We start from the raw sequence: 18,433 nt of genomic DNA, 5'->3' as shown, positions 1-18,433 counted from the left end.
GAGAAGAGAAAAATCACTCCCAGGAGAAGCAATGGAAGTGGACTTGAGCTACTGCGGGCAGCCACACGGTCCTGGACTGAGTTACATTTTATGGTGGCTAAAACAAGCTGAGATTGTCAGAGCTACAGAATTGCTATGATCACAATGTCTGAGAGTTCAGGGGCTGGACTGACAGCCAGAGACTGGGGTGCTGTGGGTTTACAGGACAGGAACAGCAGAGGTGGAGGGAAAGCCCTTCCCCCAATCTAGCCTAGTGGGATCACTGAGGCTAATGGCTGTTAGTCTCTAGCCCCCTTTGAAACTAGTGATGAGTCCAGTTCCAAGTGGACTTCTTATGCCAGTCACATGCATGGTGCTTCAAACATACAACAGGACCAGCTCTGCCCCAATGAGTTTGAAATCAAAGCTTCTGTTCCCACCTGTCATTGGCACTCAGGTCACTTCATGTTGTGCCCATTGATTTTAAGGCTAACTGGCATCCACAATATGGCAGCCACTCAGACTTGGCTCCTGGACTACAGGTGAAAGTTACAAAGCCTGAACCCTCCAGTCCCTCCCAGGCTGCAGGAAGCTCACCAGCCCAGGGCATGTGGAAGCCATGTCATGCACTGCTGGGTTGTATAATGGTAGGGTCTCCCCTCTTATCCCCTTCAACCTACCATAGGCTCTTGACTGGATGCAGAGTCCCTCCAGCCAGGGGATCTGGCTTAGTGACATTGCCAAAAGACAGTGGGGAGTGAGTTTCAGCTAGAAAATAACTGGGTGTCTCTGGCACTACCCCCATGGTACCAGTGAGAGGACAAAGGCCACAGCAAGTCAGAACTGGAATTAGAACTCCAAGCCTCAGCCCACTAGGGACAGTCTACACCGCACACCAAGCCTGGGCTTGAGTCAGGTTTGAGCCCACCCCACCCCCTCAGTCCACACAAAGTGTGACTCACATCCGTAAGCACTCAGGACCCTGCTATGGGACAGGCCTGAGTCACAGCAGGACCTGGGCTCTAAGACCCATCATTCTGCAGTGTGGATGCAGCTCAAGCAGCAGACCTGAGTTGTGCAGTATGGATGTGTTGGCACAGCAGAAACACCTAGGTCCAGCAGTTGGAAACCCAGGTGTATCCAAGCCCATGTCCCAGACCTGGGTTTACAATGCAGGATAGATGTAACTTTAGAGACCATAATGCCCATCCTCTTCAGGAGGAGCTGGTTCTGCTGTGGTAAGCCACCAGGGCCTAATTTCCTGGAGCAATTCCCCCTTGTGCTTATCCTCTCCCTCTGAGTAGCCCTCTCCTGGTCCCACTGCCCCAGGGAGAGGAAAGCCCTGTGAGCCACAGATATTGAACCCAGTTACAGATTCAGATTAGGGCCAGTCACTGCTGCTCCTTCCCAGTTACTATGATGGTCACATTTCAAAGTCCTCCTCCCCCAAATGTCCCTCCATACACAGGGACAGCTAGAGTTCATACAAGTTTCCCATACTCCATGTCCTCTGTCCCTCCCCCACACCATCTGGAATTAGTTTCTTCCATCCTGCCCAGCTGACCAGGAATGGAAAATCCCCATTTACAGAGTGGAGTAATGCTCTTTAACACTGGCAGGCAGCCTCTGCTGCAGAGAGGCTCCAGCCCCAGAGCTGAGCCTCCTTTGCACGGGACCAAGGAGACGGCTCTTGTAAAACCAGGCTGCAGCGACCAAGCACAAAGTACACAAGGCTGCAATCCCTGCCAAAGGGTGGGAGGGGGGGGTCCAAAAAAAAAATCTAGCCCTTGTTTAGTCTCTAGCAGCTAGTAGGGTGTCCTCACTGCAGAAGTAACCCTGGGCTCTTACCCAGGTTTCACCCCTAACTCTTCCCAGCATCCACACACACACGTTGCCTGACTTAAAGCACCTCAAAACCACCTAAGTGGGCCCAGCAGGGGGCCACAGTTCAAACCCAGGTTCTGTACAAAGCAAGTGGGTTTCAGCCAGTTAGAAATTTGGATACAGGCTGTGGTGTGAACAGTCTTCTACTTCTTCCTGCTGGGCTGTCCTTTCCTGCCATTCTACTTACTCCCCTTTCCTGCCCCAGAAGCCATTTTTTCATTTATACATCCACCAGCTCAGGGTTTAAACCCCACATTGCCTGCACAGCACTGGGGACATCTGCCTCCTTGCCTGCTGCCCAGAGGCTCACACCAAGCATCCCGGTGGGCAGGGCAGCCTCTGATGTGGCATCAGCAAGCAGTCATTTGGGGAGTTGTACCCCCCCCCCAAAAAAAAATCAGCACATGTAAGAAAAGGTCTCCAAGAAGCTGGCAGAAGGCAGCCATTACCCAATGGGATTTCAGTGTGGGGGAAAAACTGACTCACTGTGCAGTACACAGTTAGAGTTGTCAAACAACCTGCCCCTACTCCAAGGGATTTGATCAGGTGCTTTGTGCTGCCCTGGGCAGAGCCCCCCCTATGGTGCTAGATGGGCTTTTGAAACCAACAGTGTTACTACTGGACTGGAAGAGACACCAGCTTTAGCCTGGGGAGCAGTGTATGCTGAGCACCTACTAGCCCCCTCCTAGGGAGGCAAAAAGATGCCACCACTGCCTGCACCTGCCTCCAAGATGGAATTGCTGAAGTCTAGCTCCCCTGTTTGGAGTGGGGAAGGCTGTAGGAACCTCCATGAGGAGCACCTCAGGTTGTTTCTTGGGCTGTGGTTAGAACAGACAGACATACAGCAAGGATGCTCATGCCATCTTCATGTGTAAAGGCAAGACAGGCTGACCACTTAGAATCTGGAGGGCCGCAGCCCAGTGGGCAGTCTGAGGCAGACTCCTTTCCTGGAGAGACTGTCAGTTCCCAGGGAAGCTTACTGAAGCCAGGGAGGTAGAAAATTTAGGTATATTCCAAGATGCTACCAATTTCTGCCTTTGTAGGAAATGGAAGTGCGAATGGAGGAGTTGTGTGACAGCAGATTCAGGGGCCCACAAGTGTACCCAAGCCACTGCTCTGGTCAGATGTACAGCTGAAAGGAGAAAAATTCAGGCCTCACACCTGAGCCAGTGGCGGGAGGCTAGAATGGATAAAGGAGTTTCCTGAAGGCAGCAAAGTGATGCTGCAGTCTCAGTCATCCCTAGAGTCACATCAGATCAGGCTCTAGAGAGACTTCAGACACACCAATACAGAGTCCAGAGGGTGAGCTGCTTACTGGAACAAGGCAAAGAGCCTGCCATGGGACTTAGATGAGTCTACTTCAGGAGGTAGCCCTTCACAACTAGGCATCTGACACAAATCCAGCTGGGATTCTCTTGTCTAGAATATCTTTTGGCACTTGTTCATCCCCCAGTGCTGGCTCAGGTCCTAATGGACTGGATAGGACAGTGAACAATGGTTTTTGGATTTGTTTGTTCACACCATGGCCATTGGGAGAGAGGATTCCAACAACAAAAAGCCACACAGGAGCTTTGTGGAGTCTTCCTCTGCGAGCCCACCCAACTCATACTGGGAGAGCTTCAGGACAGGGACCACATATTCCTATGTCTGCACAGGACCTAGTACAATGGGATCTCATCTCAGGTGGAAGCTTTTGCTGCTTCTTTGCCCCAAAAGGGTTTCTGCATTATGAGATTTAGTGGAGAGCATTTCATGCACCCAGCTCTTCATCTCTTGTCTGAGCACAAAGACCAGTGTTCTCTCAAGCTTGCTTTGCACACCACAGCTACTTGCCACTTCAGAACATCAGCAGGGAGAGTTTTCAGGGTCTTCTCCAAGGGCACAGGGCTGTATCAGCAGAGGTGGTAGAGAATCTACCACCCAACAGCTCATGAGCCAGCAACCAGCACCTCACTTGCAGCAGCTCCAAGTGCTTCCCCTGTGTTGCAGAGTACAAGGATTTGAGTTCCCCCCTTGTCCTTCTGTTCACAGGGAGGCTTTACTCCTTGGTAGTAGACAGTGACCCAAGCTGTAGTTTGACCCTTCAAGTCATCTGGGAGCTGTAATGTTAACATGTAAAAAGCCAAAAGGCTGAGCTAAGAGGACCCAGTCAGGCCACTGCTCTCCAACCCAGCCAGGCTGGTCCCTGGATTTCTGACCATGGAAATATTAGGAAGTTTGAAGACTTGCTCCAGCCTGCAGGAAGAAATTTGAATGTCTGTGGGAGTTCAGTCACCTGAGCTAACCCAATCCTCTGCCTGCTCTTTGTGCAGGACTCTTGCCACTCAGCCCCAAGGGCAAACAGTCCCTCAAAAGGAAGGCTGGCCTAGGGCAGCCACCTAGGGTCTCTACACAGCAATTAGACACCTGCAGCCTACCTGTGATGCAGCTCCCAGGATTGGGGTTAAGGAGCTGTTTAATTGCAGTGTAGACACTCAAGCTCTGGGACCCTCCCACCTCACAGGGTCCAAGAGCCCAAAACATCTACACTGCAGTTAAGCAGCCTGTGAGCTAGAGTCAGCTGACACAGGCCAGCCATGGGTTGAATTGCAATGTAGACATACCCTTACACTCCTGTACCTCAGAGGTGCTAGTTACCATCCTTTGCATTGCTTGCCACCTTGCATGGACTAGAGCTAGTTTAGCAATTCTCAAAGGCAGGTTCAGGTTAATCAAAGGCACCCATTGCAGCCTCTAGGTGACTAAAGTTTGCTAACAAAAAAAATCCAAGCTGTCAGCCAGCCTCAGGCTCCTTGTGCCCAGTAATAAGACTGACTTAGCCAGCTAGTCTGGCATCCAGGGCATGGTGCAGAGGGAGTGGGGGTGGACTAGCATGAATTCAGAGCCCCCAGCACTGCTCTGGAGGAGTCTCCTGGAGTCAGACTTGACCTGGCAGCCTCTGGCTGGAATCAGTCTTCAGATTGTGCCTCGACAGAAAAGCTGCAGCCCTGACACTGAGTCCCCGGCACGGCGCAGGCAGGAATGTGCTGTCCGGCTGCCAAAGAGCTGGCCGTTGGCGGTTAGCGGCTGCACTTCCAGCAGGCTCTAGGTCAACATGCCAGCCACCACCCTGCCCTGCAGGCAGAGGTCTTCACAAGAGGGAGAGGAGATGGCAGCTGAGCCCAGCAAGAGTCAAAGGGAGCCCTCTGCCACAGAGGAGATTGGGGGAGTGGTTTCAGCTGACGCTGCCTCCCTGCCATTGGGGCCAGAGCAATCTAGATTGGAAGTCACGCAGATGTGACCATCCAAGGAAATGACTGCCCCCTACTAGGGTGGTCTAGCCAAGTACTGACAGCCCTCCCACCACTAAGCAGCAGCAGGCACTTGACTCCACCCATCTGCTCCCAGGGTGTTCCAGAGGGCTGGGGTGTAAGAAGCAGCATTTGGCCAGAAGGGCCTGGCATTAGGACTGCAACATGCAGCATGGAGACAGCTTAGCCTGCCACCTGCTACACATGCCCAGGCTTCCTAGCAGCCTTGGTTCTGGGGAGGCAAGAAGGAGCTGGGTGAGGAGAGCTTCTTCCCTACCAAGCCAGCCCTGGAAGGTGCATGCAGGAGCACAGCTTGCTGTTCAGGAGAGGCATTTCAATGAGCATTCAGGCCTCACCCACACAGTGCCTTAAAAAGGCATCTATACCTGGGTGGGAGTCAGAATGAGATTCAGCTAGGCCTGAGCAAGCTGGTTGTAGCCTGAGAAGTAGCTGCTTCCCCCCTTTCAACAGATTCTGAAGGCACCCGAGAGTCCCTAGCCTGCATCAGGCAACTAACGAAGCCTGTTTTCAGACAATCCCACTTGGGCACCAAGCTATGGGAACCTGAAGTGCTCTCATCCTACTGGGCAGGTAACAACTGAATGTTATGGACTTGCAAAGGCAGGACATTATGTTGGACTAGATGTTGGCTCCCAACCAAGTATAGAGCCACTTGGCATTCCCTGCAGAAAGTCAGAACTGCTCACTGGTAACAGAAAGTCACCACCTTCTCCAGAGGAGCAAGCTGGACCTCATGTTGAAAGGACAATTGTGCACCAGACCCTCAAAGCCAACACAAGTTCTCCAGCACCAGGCTGTCCTCTGCTGGGAAAGAATCAGATGGGCTTGGCTTCCTACATGACATTTAACATCCTAGATGCCCTCCAGACCAGGACTCCCCAACAGTCCTATGGCCCTGGAAGCTGCTCCCCTAAAATACCAATTGCTAGAGGCCACCTCAGTGCTCACACTACTTGGCCTTTCTGCCAGCCAGCCACACAGCATAGCTGAAGTCACCTGTGCAACACTACAATGGTTCTCACTCTTCTCCAGCAGGAGCCAGAGAGCTATTTGAGTCTCTGGAGAAGAGCAAATACATCACCTGCAGTCCCCCAGGATCTGTCCTACCTACCCTGCCCCCCCCAACCCACTGACATCTACCTGCTGGCAGGTCACCAGGAATGTGAGTGCTGGGGCAGTCAGCTGCAGCTTCTCCTTACAGATGCAGCCACCACTGTCAGTTCTGGCAGGATGCCAGCCCTCAAGTGAGCAGCCTGCTCCCATTAAGCCTGGGCAAGGCAGAAATACCAGCTGGAAGAGGGAAAGCATGTAGCTAGTCACTGACCTCCCCTTCCATCGATGGGCTCTGCCTCCAGTTGCTGGAAAACCTCAGGTTCTGCTGCCTCCTCACCAAATCTGGAGGGCCAAATGTTGCATGGAGGAATCCCTTTCCCACCTCCAGCTCACTTGGGGGATGGCACCCCTTTGGGGAAGGGAGCTGACCAGCAAGCCATGCATGCATCACTGGGTAGCTCTGCAGCTGGATGCAGAGGCTGCAGTGTGCCTGCTGCAGCTGCCACCCACCAACAGGCTACACTGCTGGAAGAGTGCATCCCCTTGTGCGCTGCTCTCCACCTGCATCCAATCCATGTCCATGGGGAATACTTTGGCTCGTTTCTGGTCTCTGCTACATACAGAGCCTGCCAAGGCAGCTGTGTGCCAGGACAAGGTGGCTAAAAGAAGCCAGGGTAAAGCATGGGGGAGCTGGAGAAGGCTTCAGTCACTGAAGCCAGCTGCTAGAAGCAGGTTGGCTCACCCAGTCTGCCTGCTCTGAGCTCAACGAGGTGCTCCCTTGTGGGAGAGCTGTGCCACCAGGGGCCAGGCACAGGAATGTAATGCTTATTGAACAAGTTACAGATATTACAAAAGCCCCACACTCCCCCATGCAGAGGGTCCATCCTAGGCAAAACGCTGCAGCAGTGACACTGACCCTGCAATGGTAGGGGCTATAGCAGATCCTTACCTTGCACTTCTAGTGCGAGCCAGACAGCCTGGCCCCTTCCTGAAGGGCCATGTTGGTATGGGGCAAACTGACCTGCCATGCCCACAGAAGTTCCCAAGCCACAGGAAGCAAGGGTCCTGGTCCCCACACTGACTCAGATTGCTCCAGGAGCTGGAAGAGCCTCCCGGCACCTCTTCCTCCCTATTGCAGTTTGAGCCAGGAGAGCCAGAATGTCCCTGAATGGCACCTCTAACCCCTCTGCTTGAGTGGGGCACCACTGCAGTGACAGATGTTCTTCTGTGAAGACCCCTCTTCAGACCCCATGTTCTCCCCCTGCACTGGGGAGTGCATTGCTGTGCTGCTCTGTGCAGCTCCCCACCACTACATTAGTTGGGGCTCTCTGGAGCTGCCTCCTGGCAACACCGGCAGTCTGCTGAGAGGAGCCGAGCCCCAGGCAGGAGCGGGCTTTGTTTGTGCTAACTGGGGAGGAAAGGTGAAGGTTAGACCTGATGTCATGGGGCTGGGTCTAGCCCCTTCGGAGCGTCTGGAAGGAAGTGCCTGACAAGTGCTGTTCTCGAACGTGCACAGTAGAGAATTTAGTTGTGTGCTTCCGTCATCACATTGCTCGCCTCCCCCACCATGTGACATGAGTGAGACAAGGGTGTGGCCAATGGCTCGGAGGGGGTGGCTGGGGAGAGATGAACTCCTTTGACACCAAGTAGCAGGTTTTCCCTGCCATGGTTCAATGAGGTTCCTGCCCCCTTGCCCCTGACAGAGCTAAGTAAACCCTAGCTTGTTGGGGAGAAGTTCAATGTAAGATGGTGCCATGCTGTGGTGCCATGTTGTGCTGCCAAGTTGGAGATGTGGGTTAGAAAGAATGCCTGGCATCTCATTCCCCAGGCTCTGGTGGGTGGGTAGCGTGAGGCCCATGCACTGATCGCCAAGGAGATATGGGCTACAGAGATGGGCAGAAGCTTGCAAATCCCGCTGTGCACCCTGGAGAAGAGATGGTTACCTTACCAGTCTTTCCAGACGTGGGGGCCATCATGCTTAGGAATGAAGCTGTAGGACAGCCACTCCACTAGTGGCAATTAGGCATCACTAGGGTGTCCCATCTCCAGGGACAGCTCTGAGCTTCAGGGCTAGCCTGCGCTGGCATCATGGCTGGCGTTCACTAGGGACATCAAAGGAGGGATTTGAGAGAGGGAGGGAAGGCAGACGGGATCATTTAAGTCAGTGATTGTCCACTGTGGGAGTCCCCGTGGCAGAGGCTTGCAGCATCACACAGTACGCAGTCAAGTATGCCAGCCCATTGTGCTGTGGCCTTCCCAGAGATATTGGTGGGGGGGGACAGGAAACAGTCAATGAGCAGGTTACTGAAAGCTTCAGTGCTACTAGAGACCCAGGACCAGCCTTGTACCACCCCTTGCCATCTGAGCAGGAGATGTGCACCAATCCCATGGAGCAAGTTTGGCTGGAGCTATTACACTAAGTCACTCCTAGAGTTCTATTCAAGGCAGCAAACAGTACGCACCCCTCCAGCTGCCACACCACTGGGGATGGGGTCCCTCAGGGATGGGTAGATGAGCCATGTGCCCAGACAAGAGCTACATGTCACAGGTCTGGCTTTACTTGGGGTAGTTTAACAATTGGTTAGGGGTTCATAGGGCAAGTTGTCTTGGGCAAGGAGACCCAAAGAGTTACAGGAGTCCCTCCAACAGGCTATGAAGCTGCTGATGCCCAGTGTAGAGGGACCATGTCCCACACCACAGGGGACCATCCAGGCAGACCAGCATTTTTGCTCACCCGGATTTCCTGGGAAGGAGAAGCTGCAGCAATGAACCTGTGGAACGGTGCATGTGCTTGTATGCTGCATCACAGCAAGGAGGACAGTGCCATCTCTAGCCACTGTAGCCAGTGTGGATGGAGGACTTGGCCAGTGGTCTGTTTTGTTGCATATTGAGAACAGGGTTTGAAGGCCACTTGCTTGGCAAAGATTTTTATCCACAATTCAAGAACTAGTCCTCAATCTAATCTCACCCCACCCTGCAGCCCCACCCAGCCAGGCCTCTGCAGCAGAGGGCTCCTGTCTATGGATTAAGTGGCTCAGCGCTGGCAGCAGCTAAGTAATGTTTAACTCCATACATTTTTATTGAGCACCTGTGCGGGAATACCTCTGAGGACATGCCAGCTAGAGATCACAGCATGGGGAGAAAACTGGTAGTGACTCAGAGCTGCAGGAGAGGCTATTTGTCCCAAAGCTACTTTAATGAGAAGACCTGATCAAACCACAGTCCTTGGCAAGACACTCCTCTTCCCTTGCTGCCCCCGGAGTGGGAAAGACCAGGTGAATGCTGCTGGCATGTGGATGAGCTGTACAGACTTCTACCATTTTGAAGAAGTTAGCCCATTACTGTTCTGGCTGCATGGGCTGTACTGTAGTTAGTGCCATCTGCCCAGCCACCCAGCACAACATGGCAGCACTGCCTAGGGCAGACCTCCTGCTTGTGGGCTTACCTCTAATGAATACTGCTTCCTGTAGGGCATCTAAGAGGAACTCTAGACAGACCAGCCCTGTTGGAAGTGGAGCAAACCAAAAAGCTTTTAGAGTGACTCTCACGAGCTAGATGGGCAGAGCTGATCTTGTAAAGCAAGTGCATTAATATCCCTCTGCACAGGTGCTGACTGTGGGTGCTCTGGGGTTGGAGCACCCATGGGGAAAAGTGGTGGGTGCTGAGCACCTACCAGCAGCCCCCCCCCCCCCAATCAGCACCTCCCCCTCCCTGCACCTACAATCGGCTGTTTTGCAGCATGCAGGGGGGGATGGGAGAGAAGCGAGGATATGGCATGCACAGGAAATGGGTGGAGTGGGGGCAGGGCCTGGGGTTGAGCACCCCCCAGGACAAAAGAAAGTCAGTGCCTGTGCCCCTCTGGCTCAAGTCCTAGGGAAGGGTAGGTGAGGCTTCTGGTCCAGGTAAGCTTCCAACTGGCCTTCCCTTTCAAGGCCATTCTTGAAGCAGCTGCAGTGACTACATTTTACCCTTCCTCTAGCCATCTCCCAGCAGCCTAGGGCTGTATAGAGAGGTATGGTTTGGTGACTAACCTGGATAAAGGAGTCTCATTATGTAGAGCCCTAGAGTGCAGTATCCCAAGTCACTACCTGCCCATTTAGGATGGGCATGTGTACTTCAGATCTCTAACAGCAGTGCAGGGCCTTGAGCAACCAAGCGACTGTCAGTCAATGCAAGGCTAGGCCACTGCTCATTCTGGCCCTATGCAGCTTATTGGCCTGCTGGACCTCTCACCTATGTAGCAGAGTGCCAAAAAGAGTGGCTAAAGAGGCCCGGCTGGGCAGAGATGGTCTTTCCCTCGTTCAGTCTTTGAGGGGGTCCTGATGGATAGGATACAGGACACAAGCCTGCATGTGCCGATGCCTCAAGCAGGGCTATCAGAACTACATGGCAACAACAAGAGCAACTAGCCATGGCCCTTTGTTGCACATCAGCTGAACCCAGACACATTAAGATGCAGCAATACACAGTGGAGGCTCCCAGACAAGGTTAACTATCCATGGTACCTCTATGGCCTCACAGCCCTGTGGCTCCACCCTGGGAGGAAGGGCCAGGCTGTTAATCCCCACTTCCAGATGGGGGAAGTGAGAGAGCCACAGTGACTTGCTCAGGTCACACAAGGCTGTTTGTGGCAGAGCAGGAATTGACCCCCCTGATCTTCCATGGACCAGGCAGGGCTCTAACCACTGAACCTTCCTTCCTCTGCCTCCCCATGGTGAGGCCATGCTAGGTTTAAGTTAGCACATTGTGGGTCCCAGATTAGAATTAAAAGCTTGTTTAAGATACAATTGGTTCTTATCCCTCCTCCTGCACAGGGCATCACCACAGGCAGAAGCTGAAGCATCCAAAACCTTAATGTGTTTGGATTGGGTTTTCAGTGCAACTCTCAACAGGTGCGGGGGGGGGGGGGGTCAGTCACTGGTCTGGGGACCATTACAACATTGTCCTTAGGGATTCAAACTCAACTTTAGCTCCATTTTAGTGTGGTGGTCTTGGAATTCCTTGGATTTTAAACAGGACATTGGCAGACACTAACCTTTAGCAAGGAGCCCAAAAATACCAGCTTTTGGTTATGGAGCTGATGCAGCCTTAAGTCTTATTTTAACTTTGAAAGAGCAGATTCGTGAGCATGCCAAAGCAGCCTGCAAGCTCCAGTTGTGAAGCTTCATCAAAGCAGCTGCAGCATGCTTGTAAATCTGGTCCTTGCCAGAGACTGGAGCTAGGACATGGGGCTTGAGGACCAGGCTCCCTATGGGCTCCAAGGCTTCTGCTTCAGTTCCCCCTCTAGGGCTGCCCTGGTGCAGCAGAGCCATAGGGAGCCTTTCAAGCACTGCTCCCCAAGCTAGCACATGGCCACAGAACATCAGAGATCAGTAACAGGTAGGCAGAGTCATCTACCTGACACACGACCAGTCTACCTAATGCCTGCATGCAGTGATCCTGTTTCCAGTAAAGCTACAAAAGGGCAAGAATTGGTTGAGGTTGGAGTGGTCATCGGAGCTGTTGACCTGACCTTGTCTATAGCCTATAGCATAACCAATAGGTAACTCCCTAGCTATTACGAGTTGATTCAAATGCAGCCCGTGCACAAAGTTCCCATTAGTTTGAAAAGCACCATTCAGAACAAAGCCAAATCTCTCAGGTACCTAATTTAATTAACTTGTATTGAGTTGTGTACATGCAGCCATCTGGCAGTACACCTTCCCTTTCAGGAGTCATGAAGGTGGAACCCCTGCCTCATGTGCACATAGAACTCAGCCTCGGCGACAGAGTTGTGACCAGCCCCTCCATAAGCAGGTTGCACAGCTCACTGATCTGCCAGCCTTTCCTTCCACCGGCCCTGCTGAACAGGATTCTGCTTGGCTCGATGCACTGCCAGCCAGCCAAGTCCCAAGGGCAGGCTTCCCCTGCCGTCGGCAGCCAGGCAGACTGAACCTGCAGTGCCAGAAGTGTCTGGGCTTTCGCCGCCTGTGGGGCAGGTGAACTCAGGCTTTCGTCAGGGCCCCCAGCAAACCTGTTCACTTAGAGCACCAGCACAGGAATGCTCTCCCCTGCTCAGTAGGTGGGTCAAGGTGCAGAAGCCAATGGCCCAGCCAATCATACAGAGAGAAGGAACAAATAAGGCTCCAAGTTAATGGTTCTCCAGAAGGTGCAGGAGGGCTTCCCTTGGAGCAGGGCAGCTGGGCAGACTCACCTGAGCGTGAAGGGCAGCAGCGGCGGCAGCAGCAGCTGGGTATGTGAACGCGGCATGGGGGATGGCAGGGGTTAGCTCTGTGGTGTACAGTGGGTAGGGAGCCCATGCCTCTGGAGATGCCGGAATAAGAGCTGCTCCGGCCAGGTCATCTAGAGGTTTAGAAACAGCAGTGACAGCGTTTGAGATGTGCGCCAAGGGGCAGCAGAGCTGACTGCAGCAGTAAGACCAAGGCTCAGCACTGCTTTGCTTCCAAGAGTTCCCCCCCTCCCCCATCCCTGAGGGGAGATGAGAGATCTAACCAAACTGGAGTTCCTCTGGAGAGCCTCTGCCTCCATGCCCTGAATAGCTCCTTGCACCCAGAGCCCTGTGCAGCTCAGCCACCAGTGATCAAGCTTAGGGAAGTTATGGCTTGATGTGCTGATGCCACCTCTCCTGCCCTGGGGGGGTAAGGGGTGGGCTAGCTACTGGGGAGAGCAGGAGGGGCTAACCCTGACAGCATGGCAGCCTCTATAGTTCAGCAGCATGAGTGCTCTATCTACACCTGGTGACCCCTTGTTGTATGTGAATCAGGCTGCCCCAGCAAAGCCCACAGGTGGGCCCTGCTGCAGCTGTGGGTGAAGGACCAAGTTGCTCTCCCCAGTTTCAGTGCCCTCCCAACAGCGACACTGCCCATCTGAGGCCAGGCTCCTGCCTGATGTGGGCATTAATGGCCACCTAGACAGCAACAAGGGAAGCAGCTGCAGTGCCCGCTCCTGCTTCACTGTAGAGCCCCTCCTTCCCCAATGCGGCCCCAGTGGCTACTCACAGGGGTCCCGTGCGATGAAGTGTGCGCCCAGGGCAGGGTGGATGTTGGTGGGGTTCGGTGTGGCCATCAGCTTGCTTTTTGCCATCTTGGTGTTGGCTTTGGCAAACTCCAACCGCAAGGTCTGGGGGTTCTCTGGGTCGAAGCGGATGCCCTGCAGGAGGGGGAGCACAGAGTCTTGCACTGAAGCCAATGCCATTCCCCAGGTGGGTTCAGATGAGAGGTGACTAGTCACCTCTCCCCAGCCAGGGACCAGAGCCCAACCTGTGACTACAACCAGTTACGCAGAGTGAGATGAGGCCAGGGAACACTAGACCAGAAATGGACTGCTTGACTCTCCAGCTTTCTGTGCACTAGGGAATTTTTCCATCTTGCTGAACAGGTGCAGCTGATCTGGTGTTGGTCCTGTCCACATGTGCACACTTCCAAGCCCCACACAGCACTCTTTCAGAGAGTGGGTGAGCTTTGCTCAGAGCAAATCTGACTGTGCTGGAGATTGGAGAGCCCTGTCCACACTGGCATTTCCTCCTGTTGGCAGTGGGTGTGGCTAGACTCCTGGTAAACCTGGGTGGGGATGCACTAGTGTGGAAAAGGCTGCAAACTTCTTGCACTAAAGACAGGAGCGTGAGCCTGAGCAAGCCACAGGCAGCAGCTGCTCAGCTCAAGTAGGGGGAGGCAAGATGTGCTCCCCAACATGCAATAGCCTGGCTTGTTGCCTTAGCAAGGTTTTTATTAGATGGCTTAGGGGCAGGATCCTGTGTAACAGGTGGGGGCACACATGGCTGGACAGGTGCACTTCATCACATCCCAGCAAGGATAATGCTCAGTGTATTGAGCCAGCAAGCTCATTGGTCCCTGGCAGACACCCAGATGCCATGGTGATGGAAATGAAGCCATAAAAAAATCCCCACAGATCTACAGGGCCCATTGTAAGCCAGGTGCGGGGGGAATTCAGAAGTTCTATCCATGATGCTTCCTGCTGAACTGACTTGTCACCCTGCCTGCCTGACAGCACCTAGCCATTCAGCACTAACAGTAAGGCAGCCCTCCTCCGGCAGGGCCATGACATGAGTGTAGCAAACTGCTACCCAGCAATGGGGAACCTGGGGTCTGTAGTCCTCACATCTTCATTTGCAAATTAGGGCATGAAAGGCATCACCAAGCTCAGCCTACAAGCTCCTACATTTGGAATAAATATTTGGTAATGGGCTCTTCAGTCTAGCCACCAAAGGTATGAGACCCAATGACTAGATGTTGAAGCAAGATGAATTCAGACCAGAAATAAGGTGTACACTTCTACTAGTGAAAGTAATTAACCATCAGAACTTCAAGGATTGCAGCAGCTTCTCTAGAGAAGATTGGCTGTTTTTCTAGCTTTAAAGGGAATTGTGGGGAGTCTGACCAGTGCTAGAGGTCCAATGAGAGGATCACAGGGACCTCTTCTGACCCTGGAATCTATGAACTGAAGACTCACCCTCTGCTTGTTTGACTGTCCCACAACCAAGGGGAGCCAGAACTCACCCAAGTTTTATGCCACCCCCACCCTACACTGCACTGTCTTACAAGCTGGTTTTGCAGTTAGTGTCTCATTTCAGAGATGGTTATGAATAAGGCAGGCTGTTGTGATCATGCAGTGAAGACCCTTCACCTCAGAGCTAGAGACCCACACATGGGAGGCCTTTAGCCTTCAGCAGAAAGGTGTGATGGGGAAGGGAGATGACAAGCTGGCAGTGAATAGAAGGAAGCTTCCAGTATTTGCTTTGCCTGGCTCACAATATAATGCCAGAGGTGTTACCTAGCTGGGGAGGAGTTCTGACCAGATGAAGTGCATTGCATTGGCTATAGCTGGTTTCTAGATCAGGCTGAAGTCTTAGTGCAGGTACTGATCCTTGCCCTCCTATGCTTTAGGGTACAGCTGAGGGGTGGGGAATCCTTCACATGCTGCTGACAAGCCAAGCATCCATTTAGCATCAGCTGCTAGAGGTGGGGGTTACAGATCTCCAAATGAACACTGGGGCTGGTTAGCCACATGAGGCCCCAGCTGGAGACATGGATGGGTACTTACATTTAAGGCATTCTTTGCTGCTTCAGCACCAGCTCGGCTATCAAAGGTAACGAAACCAACTGGCTGGAGGAGACAACAGGTTAAGTCCAAGCACCTCCTCCCATGCTAGTCCTCCCCAAGCTGCCAGCCCCAGCCAGACCAGAATCCTGCAGCATTCAGAGAGTGGCAAGAGGCCAGTGTGGCTGCTCTAACCCATATCTTAGAGGCATCTGTGCAGAGGCAGAGAATTCAGAGAGAAGCCCAAGATTCATACTATGCTTCTATTCCCCACCCACCACCCTCCAATGTGCTTCTTCTGGCCTGGGCCCAGGGCTGCCCTGTTAGCACCATGGGAATTTGCAGATGGATCATTAGGCCAGTCACAGTGCCAGACACCACAGGGCTTTTGGTCAAGAGCCCTGAGATCCAGTCACCCCCAGCTCTGGCCTTGGAGTAGTGTCTGAATTGCAGCTCCAACTGGTGTTCAAGCTTGTCTGGGTTTGGGGGACAGTTTTGTCAGGGCAGACAAGGGCAGGGCAGTCACTGGGTTAAGGGTCAGATCCCAGCCCCTCTCACTTGGTCATTTCACATCTTCAGAGAGCTGCATGGACATGGGGCAGCAAACTGCCCTACCTCTGCAAGAGCAGCACATGCTTAAGCCTTGGGGGTGGGAGGGGATACCACATATAGCCTTTGTGAAGGGGCACCACCACTTCCATGCAGCCAGCCAGCTCAGGTCAGGGATTAAGCTTTCATCCCCCTGCCTCCCCCATCTGTGGAGTCCAGGGAGCTCTGCAGGGAGGTGTGACACCTCCCAGTACCTACGGCAGGAGGGTCCCAGTTATCCATAGAGATTTACACTAAGAGGCTTGGAGTTGGCAGCTTCACAGCTCTGCCTCCTGTTACTAGGCTTTCCTGCTAGCACTTGCCTCCCAAGCAGGTGACTGGGGTTGTTCTGTGGCTACCCCTCCCCATCATTATTGGAGGGGGGCTGCACTGGACTGCATGCCAGCTTTGTTCACACAGAAGCACAGCTCTTGGTAAGAGGACAGCAGGGACATGTCAGCTTGGAGTGACAGCTCCCACATCTGAGGCAGAGGCAATGCAGCACCTGCTGAGCTGGTCCCATAAGCTCAACACAGGTCTGTGCCCCGCTGAGGCTGGGCAACCCTCATCCAAAGAATCTCTCCACAGCCTTAGACTGCCTCTAGCCCACCACTGTTCAAAGCCTGCATCATCAAAATGGCCGCTGGTCTAGTCCGCCTGTAAGATGCTTGCTGCCTTGTTGCGCTCAGCTGGATGAGAAGTGGAACAGACCAGGTGGGCTCAGTGTTTTACTCCCCAGGGTGGAGTCACTGGTGGTCCCACTCCAAGGCTTGCTGCTGCCCAGCCATGCAGCAGAGGTGGCTGGAAAGGCATTTGGGAAAGCTGTATCATGGGCTAGGGGCCAGGGTCTGGATGCAGGTGTGAGCAGGAACTGAGGAGAGCACCCAGGTTACCAGAGGATGGCAGTTCACCCTGCAGGGATTGTGGGATCCTCCCTGAGCCCCATCCTGGGAACCTAATCCCTGCTACACCAGAAGCCATGGAACTAATGCTGGGGGGGGGGGAAGAGATGGAATAAAGAGTTACCTGTTTTGATGTTAGTTTGATCAGTGACCCTTCATAGCCCTGGGGGGGGGGGGGGGGGAAGAGAGAGAGAGAAACCAGAAAGTTACGACTCCTTAAAGGCAAGACAACAGTGAGGCATCACGACAACACAACTGACTCCAGGAATCCCCCACCAGCCCCAGCTAGTTCCTGAAGCATAACTCTGGATGATCCAGCTGTGTTTGAGCTAGGTTAGCCTCTCCTCCCAAGCAAGGGCAGCCTGGTCTCTCTTCTCACCTCCCACCCTGCTGAACTTGGCAGGCACCACAAGTGCTAGGCTCCCACCTGTGCCTGCTGGACAGCCTGTGAAGAGTTACTTAGTAGCAAAAACAGCTTCCCCAGGGCTGCTCACAGCAGAATTTAGGTCTTTAGGAAGATGCACAGAGGAGGCATCTGAAGTTCATTTTGATTCAGAGTCTGTTCAGGAAGCTAGATGCCAGCATGGCTAGGGGGCTGGAGCATGTTAACCCCAGCAGATGCTACTGCCAGCTGATGAACAAGAGATTACTGAATGGGGGCAGGGGGCAGAGGATAGGATAGGATACTGGAGTGGGTATCCTGGTCCCAGTCAGTCAGCTATTGTTTCTGGTCCCCATGCATCCAGAGCAGCAGCACTGCCCAGACCTGTGGTTTTCAACCTTCTCATTAGCAGAGCCCTAAGAAATTTTGGACTGGAGGTACAGACCCTTTAGAAATCTTAGGCACTCTGCACACCCCTAGGAGTCCAGACACCATAGGTTGAAAGCCACTGGCCTGGACTACACAGACTGCAGACCAGGGCACCAGCATCAGTTTAGTTTCAGCCCATAGTCTGGGTTTACAGCTTCCTGGACCAGACACACCCCTACACCTGGGTTTGCCCAGGAAGGATGGTTTGTTGTGCCACCAGGGGTCAGGTTTGTACAGTACTGTGCACAGGGCCATTAGCACTAGAGGCAGTGCCCCAAGCAAGCCTGGACACCTCTGCAGAAGTCTATGGCAGTATTGCTTGTGCTGGAACCCCATGGCCTAGGGCAAGGCCCAGCCCAAGGCCCAGTAGGTTCTCATCCAGAGATGACCTGCAGGGTTTGGAAAGAGGAGGAGGAGTCTGTGCCATAGCAGGGAAGGGTGGTACAGCCCCCCCACTCCCATGAACAGGCCTGTTCTCCAGGTACACTGGCGGGGGAAGTTGTCATGGTAGTGGTTCAGCAGCTCTACCCAGCTTAGCTACTCCCCAGCCCCTCTGGGATGACCCAGCAAAGTTCAGCTGTCACAGGGAATCTGACTCACACCTGGGTCAGACATTTCACACGCTGCACATTTGGGACAGGGGAGCTCTTCACCTCCCATGTTGCTCTGGCTGCTGTTTGCTGCTCTAAGGGGACATCCTTCTCCCTAGGGCTCTCTAGTGCAGTGGGGAGTGAGCAAGCAGCACCTGCTGTGGCTTTTAGTACATTGTGTGAGCTCCTGAGAAAGGGAGGAACCACCAGAGGGCCCCAAGGGGCACCTTCTGGGTTATCAGTGGGGTATGGTGAGTG

The 18,433-nt window shown here is 53.5% G+C and overlaps 1 protein-coding gene and 1 long non-coding RNA gene across 5 annotated transcripts in view; both read right to left on the bottom strand.

The window, feature by feature from the left end:
- Positions 1 to 18,433, bottom strand: part of RBPMS2 (RNA binding protein, mRNA processing factor 2) — a 95,353-nt gene that overhangs the window by 52,555 nt on the left and 24,365 nt on the right. For 3 of the 4 annotated variants that reach the window (XR_012641261.1, XM_074965952.1, XM_074965951.1), the window contains exons 3-6: positions 16,899 to 16,937; positions 15,288 to 15,350; positions 13,226 to 13,376; positions 12,421 to 12,569 (exon numbers count right to left, since the gene is read on the bottom strand). Coding sequence is in view for 3 of the 4 variants with exons in the window: in XM_074965952.1 (XP_074822053.1) it covers positions 12,421 to 12,569; positions 13,226 to 13,376; positions 15,288 to 15,350; positions 16,899 to 16,937 (402 nt within the window). In the remaining variant the exon portion in view is untranslated. The remainder of the gene's footprint in view (positions 1 to 12,420; positions 12,570 to 13,225; positions 13,377 to 15,287; positions 15,351 to 16,898; positions 16,938 to 18,433) is intronic. The other variant, XM_074965953.1, reaches the window with a different exon arrangement.
- Positions 6,514 to 9,703, bottom strand: LOC141995103 (uncharacterized). The gene is made up of 3 exons (XR_012641262.1): positions 9,673 to 9,703; positions 8,176 to 8,329; positions 6,514 to 6,569 (listed from the first exon to the last, which is right to left on the bottom strand). It is a non-coding gene; the product is annotated as an uncharacterized LOC141995103 (long non-coding RNA).

The sequence above is a fragment of the Natator depressus genome, chromosome 10 (assembly GCF_965152275.1).
Source record: "Natator depressus isolate rNatDep1 chromosome 10, rNatDep2.hap1, whole genome shotgun sequence".
In the NCBI taxonomy this organism is placed as follows: Eukaryota; Metazoa; Chordata; order Testudines; family Cheloniidae; genus Natator; species Natator depressus.
The sequence above is the reverse complement of the archived record's forward strand: the minus strand, read 5'-3'. Positions and strand labels throughout refer to the sequence as shown.